This window comes from Vigna radiata, unplaced genomic scaffold (genome assembly GCF_000741045.1).
Source record: "Vigna radiata var. radiata cultivar VC1973A unplaced genomic scaffold, Vradiata_ver6 scaffold_411, whole genome shotgun sequence".
In the NCBI taxonomy this organism is placed as follows: Eukaryota; Viridiplantae; Streptophyta; class Magnoliopsida; order Fabales; family Fabaceae; genus Vigna; species Vigna radiata.
Genome location: NW_014544153.1, coordinates 144,943 through 151,196, shown reverse-complemented (window position 1 = coordinate 151,196; position 6,254 = coordinate 144,943). Strand labels below are relative to the sequence as shown.

The window sequence follows — 6,254 nt, the reverse complement described above, 5'->3', positions numbered from 1 at the left end:
TTGGATCTAAGACACACTCACCGTCTACCAGATTTTAGGTGATGAGACTTTAAGTCTAGTTTAGCAAATGAGAGGAGAACACTTGTGAGCTCTTCCCCTGCACTTACTGTAGATAGCTGGATTACAAGAATGGAAAACAAAGAAATACACAAATTACAGCAAAGAAAAGTAACAATGGAAGGGGAAATGGCAATTACAACTTTGGCCTCTCTCAAAGGAAATTGCAGGCATCAAGTGCAGCCACAAATCTCACAGTTGCAGAGTAATTGAAGCTGGAAATTTCTGAGTGAAATGGAGCTGAAATGTTTGTTGTCACAACAAGTTATGCAGAGTAACAACAAGTCATTTTGCTGCAGCACCGAGACTGGAAAATGCTGTTGCACCCAGCCACTTTCATGCTAAGCTTTTCCCTCACCTATCCTCTTTCTAAGATGCTACCTACAATGAGAAACCATATGAAACCAATCTGCAACCACAATAACACTTGCAAAGTCCACCAAAAAATCAATAACAACTTGCAAACAAAATTCTGTGCATATGACTGATGCAGTAAAGTCTAACTGGCACACCATAAGATTTACAACAAACAGTTGATGTGCAGATTTTCAATCATTTAAAAGAAATCAATTAAGAGGTTTTCAAAGAAGGGTAGCACTCAAAAGGATGTTAGGAAATGTTCTAGAGTAGATTTGAAAAGCAAGAAACAAAGATAAGTTGCAGAGACAAATAATCCAACTCAAATGTAAAATAGGCAAAAGTGTTTGAGAAAATGCCTAAGTGAACTGCTGGAAACTTGGTGCATCAGACTTGTGTTTCGTATTTAGTACTGGTTCAAACAGCTTTTTACTGTGCAATTTTTTTTTATTCCATTCGAAATATGCACTGCTTTTTAAATTCAATTGAACCAAGCTTTTGCTACTATATGAAGATGAATGATGATGCAACAAGATAACAACACCGAATTATACATGTCTGTAACTATATCAGAACAAAAAAAACATTGAAAATTGTTGGTGTTGAATGGCCAAATTTCACAAACCAGTTTAGACCTTCAATTTTACCATTCGAGCAACTTTGTTGTGCTAAAAATGACTTGTTTGATCTGTTAGCAAAGGCTAGAAACACAAAATTCAATTTTTCACCATGTGAGTTGCTCTTAACATCAAAATTTAAGCCACTTCACCAACCAAATTTCAACTTATGAATCAAATTGAATTGACAACAGCTTTTATCAATTCTAGATAGCCAACAAAATTGAATAAGACTCTAAGAAGGTAAAAGTAAGAGGTCCAGTGAAGATTTGATGCTGGACAGATTCAAAAACAGCAAAACAGAAAAAAAAATCAGACTACAGTAAAGATAATGCAGTACGGCAACCTGCTAAGCACTGAATTTATGGACTTCTGCAGTGTTTAGCATCCATATTTTGGTTTGTGTTAGACAAAACAATGTTCATTTGGTATGCTTGTTACACTATTGTAGTACAACAGTGCTTAAAATCCATCAGAGATTAGATCTAGTTCATGCAACAGATCAAAGAAAAATTAAAATTCTGAATCAGTGGTTTACTGGTACTGTTTTGGTGATTAATTTCAGATTACACTGAGCTCATGGTTCATTGCTCATTGAATGCGCATCTATTGAAATTCAAATTAGAGCAAAACAGATTTATCCACACTTTTTCAGTTCAGATTCATTAAGTTTGTGCCAAAACCATTTTTACTCAGATTTTTGACAAGCAATGAATCAACACATGACCAAACATGATAGTATCAGATCTTAAATTAAAAGACTCAATAGCACAAGAAATGACCGAATAAAATGAATGAAAAGTTGAAAACAATAAAGCTGGATAGAAACAAAACACGTAATGAGTAGATGAGATTGACTGGAATCAAAAAGCAATGGAACAATAAACGAATACGCTAGAAACACGCAAGAAAATGTTGACAGTGTGAAATGAAGAAAAGTGGACCTAGCTGGAGCGTGAATCACGAAACCAAGGCTCTGAATACCACTTGATGAGTTCCTCCAGCAAAGAATCGTCGTAAAACCCGTGACACATCAGAGTTGAATGAAAGCTGCATTGCTAATGGATGAACCGTGGAAGTGAATGGTGGTTGTAGATCGGAATGGTTGAGATCTCAAGCTTCAGACGGCTTCCAATGGTTGGAAGAAAGCTTGGAGGTGGAGAAAAGATTAGAGAAAGGTGACTTTGGCCAGAGTCTCGGTTGATAAGAATTCAGCAATGAAGAGAAAATTTCTCATAAGATCCAAAGTCATTTACAAGAGTGATGCCATGAATTTATAGTAAATTCATAAGGCATGTGTGGAAAGGATGACTTCCGTATTCTGTGCAAAGTGATGCCACGTATACAAGCAATGATAAAAACATGAATGAATTCTAGAAGAAAAACATGTGCAGCACGAGCTAAATGTGTTACATCTGAAAAAAATGAGCTATGGTGCTACTTATTAAAAAGAGAGGGGTGCGCCAGCAATGTTGGATATCAAGTTGACAATCCTGCCCCTGTGTCTTGGATCTTTATATTCCATGCAAAGTGAAGAAAGAGAACCTGTCCAGTTGTATCCATGTCTTGCAACTCTTGCTGAAGCTTCCTTGCCATGCTTCTAGTAATGGGTCCATGACCTAAGTCATCACTGGTGGCGGTGATGATGGTAGTGGTTGTGGTGGTTGTGGTGATGGTGGTATCGATGGTGGTGGCGGCGGTGGATGTGGTTGTTGTGGTGGTGGTGACAGCGATGGTGGCGGCAACGGTGGTGGTGACGGCGACGGTGGCGGCGACGGTGGCGGCGACGGTGGTGGTTGTTGACAAATTGGCAAGTGTACCAAATCGTACAAGTAATATAAATGGTAAGACCAAGTATCATTTTTCCCAAGAGACTCGTATGGCTTGCTCGTTCGCGTGAATTAAAATAATAAGACTTGAAAAATAAAATTTAATAAATTGGATTTGAGGATAAAAATATTAACATGCAAAAGTAAAGTTGATTCAATTGACAAATGAAAACAATGGATGGATGGATGTTGTTGGGTACTAACAATTTCATCTATTCCACTCTCTCTGACATACTACCCTTGACTATTAGATTGATTAATTGTTATGCGACTTTCTAAGCCTCCCCTAAACCCGATCCCTCGGTGAAAAGGGCCTAATATTAACTATTGGCTTGCTATCCCTAGCCTCCCCTAGTAATTAATACCGCATTAAAAACAGAAGTTAGCGCAATTGATCGTNCTACCCCTATCCCTAGGTGGTATTGCAAAATCAAGAGATTACTCACCAGTTCATGTCATTACTGTACGTCCCCATATCAATAAAGACAAACATCAATATATCGAATGAGTTAAACNATAAAGGCCTTAAGCGCATATGATAACCCAACAATAATCAATCNAAACATATGGAGACCATATAAATAATCAATAGTTTCAATAAGAGAGAGTATCAAAAGATTACATTGTTTTCCCCAACAACAATAGGGTTTAGTTCACCATAGACATGGTGAAACTAGATGGAAAATTGAAGAAGAATGGAAGAGCAAACCCTAAAAAAGATGAAAAGGAGCCTAACCATCCAAGAGATCCTCTCCAAAGAGCAAAATTAGGTCTGGCCGTTCTCCCCTGTTAAAAGAATAACTCTGAATTCGTAATAGGGGTATTTATAGGTGAGGAGCGCGTCAAAAACAGACCCAAGTCCAGCGTGCCACCGCCGGGCGATTTTAGTGTGCCGCCCGGCGGTTTCCCATAACCTACCGCCACCACCCGACGGCAATCGCCACCGCCCGGCGGTTTCCCTCTACGTCAAATGCCCTGTCTACTCCTCGTCCTGGACCGCCCGGCGGTTTAAGTGTGTCGTTGGGCGGTACGTCGACTCTTCAAAACTTTTTTTTTTCTGCTCTTTTCTTGAGTCAACGACCCGTATCTTCAACTCCATTCTTACTTTTCTCAAATTAGCTACAAAACAATGCAAAATAAGCATAAAACCGCTAAAAACAACTTTTGACTCTATCCAGACTCATTTATTGAGTTTTGCTTGATTCTGAGCTCATTCCAAGTGGTAAAAGGTGTAATTTGGTCCAAATTGACATATGAAAATAATTGTTTTTCAACCTTCATCAGTGGTGGAGGTGGTTGTGGTGGTAGTGGTGATTGTGGTGGTGGTGGCGGCTAATAACGGTCTAAAAACCGTTATTTTCATGCTTAAATTTGATATCCAAAAACACCCTTTATGGCTTAGAATGAGCTTAAAATCAAGTAAAACACTTAGTTGAGTCATGGGAGAGTCAAAAGTTGGTTTTAGAGATATTATGCTTGTTTTTACATTGTTTTGCAGGGTTTTAAGGTGAATTGGAGATGGAAGTGAAGTAAAGTGGACTTAGACCCGTGAAAGAGGAAGAAAAAGGATGAGAAGAAGGGTCAAGAGAACCGCTGAGCGTTAGAATGGACCGCTAAGCGTCCAGGCGCCTAGGCTAAAGGGGAAACCGTTGAGCGGGTTACTTAGGCGCCTAGGCGGTTGTCTGTTTTTATTAGTGCGGATTCTGTGATCTATTTGTTATCTTTTTGGTCTATAAATAGGCCCAGTGCGAATGAAAACTCATTCTTTTGACAGAGAGAAACGTCCACAGTAGCTCTACACACCTTGGAGGAGATTTCTTGGATGCTTAGGCTCCACTTTATCAAACCTAGGGTTTGCTTTTCCATTCTTCCATTGTATTTCATCTAGTTTCACCATGATTATGGTGAACTAAACCCTTTGTTGTTGGGGAACAATGTAATCTTTTGAAACTCTCATATATCCAAATTCTTATTTATTTTATATGCTTGCATATGCTTGATTTATCAATTATTGGGTTCCTTACCTGTATTTAATGCTTTTATCGTTTAACTCATTCGGTAAATGTTGTTTGTCTTTATTGATATGGAAACGTACAGTAATGTCATGAACTGGGGGAATTCCTTGATTAAGCAATACCACCTAGGGATAAGGGTAGGATGATCAATTGTATTTTGCTTCCGTTTATCATGCATTATTAATTACTAGGGGAGGCTAGGGATAGCAAGCCGGTAATTAGTAATAGGCACTTTTTGCCAAGGGATTGGGTTAAGGGTAGACCAAGAAAGTTTGCATGACATTATGATAAATAAGCAAATTAAATAAGAAGAGTAGATATATGAGGGTGGATAAGATGAAATTGTAAACCCCAACAACTCCATTCATTCATAGTTTCTTTTAGCCAATTCAATCACTGCATTTGCATATTTATTTTTGCATTCAAAAACTCAAATTAATTTCTATTCTCAAGACTGACACGATTGGTTTATACGAAAGTTAAGGCCTAAGAGTCCTTTGGGAAACGATACTTGGACATACCCACTTTATATTACTTCATAACGATTTGGAACACTTGCCAGGGACTTAACAACAACGACGGTAGTGGTGGCAGCGACGTGATGGTGGTAGTCGTTATGGTGGTTGTGGTGGTGGTGGTATCGGTGGTGGTGGTGGCGGCGATGGCAGTGCTTGTAGTGGTGGCGGTGGTAGAGATGGTGGCGGCGACGGTAGCGGCGACGGTGGTGATGGTGGTGGTTGTGGCGCTGATGGTGGTGGCGGTGACAATGGTGGTGGGGGTGGTGGTGGCGACAACGAAGGTAGTGGTGGTGGTGGTGGTGGCGGCAGCGGAGGCGGCGACGGTAGTGCTGGTGGTGGTAGTGACGGTGGTGGTTGCGGCGGTGGTGGTGGCGACGGTGGTGGTGGCGGCAGTGGTGGTGGCGACAGTGGTGGTGACGGCGGTGGTGGTGACGGTGGTGGTGACAACGATGGTGGTGACGGCGGTGGTGGCGACGATGGTGGTGGTGGTGGTTGTGGTGGTGAGGGTGGTGGTGGCAGTGGTCGTGGTAGTGGTGGCGATCATTGTGGTGTTAGTCGTGGTGGTGGTTCTGCTGGCGGCGGCGATGGGTGTGGTTGTGATCGTTGTGGTGTTAGTCGTGGTGGTGGTGGTGGTAGTGGTGGTGGTGGTGATGGTAGTGGCAGCAGCGGCGGCGGCGGTAGGGGTGGTGATGGTGGTAGTGGTGGTTGTGGGTGTGGTGGTGGTGACAGTAACAATGGCGACAGAGGTGACGAGGGTGGTGGAGGGGGTAGTGGTGACAGCGGTGTTGGTGACGACGGTGGTGGCGACGTTGGTGGTAGTGGTTGTGGTGATGGTGGTGGTGGTGGTGGTGGTGGTGGTGG

General features: G+C 41.6%; 1 protein-coding gene across 1 annotated transcript in view; it reads left to right on the top strand.

Moving 5' to 3' along the window:
- The first annotated feature begins 2,676 nt into the window (after window positions 1–2,676).
- LOC106755459 (glycine-rich cell wall structural protein 1.0-like) overlaps window positions 2,677–6,254 on the top strand; it is a 5,947-nt gene continuing 2,369 nt past the window's right edge. Inside the window, exons 1-2 of the mRNA XM_014637621.1 lie at window positions 2,677–2,841; window positions 5,470–6,250. Of these exons, the coding sequence (XP_014493107.1) occupies window positions 2,677–2,841; window positions 5,470–6,250 (946 nt within the window). The remainder of the gene's footprint in view (window positions 2,842–5,469; window positions 6,251–6,254) is intronic.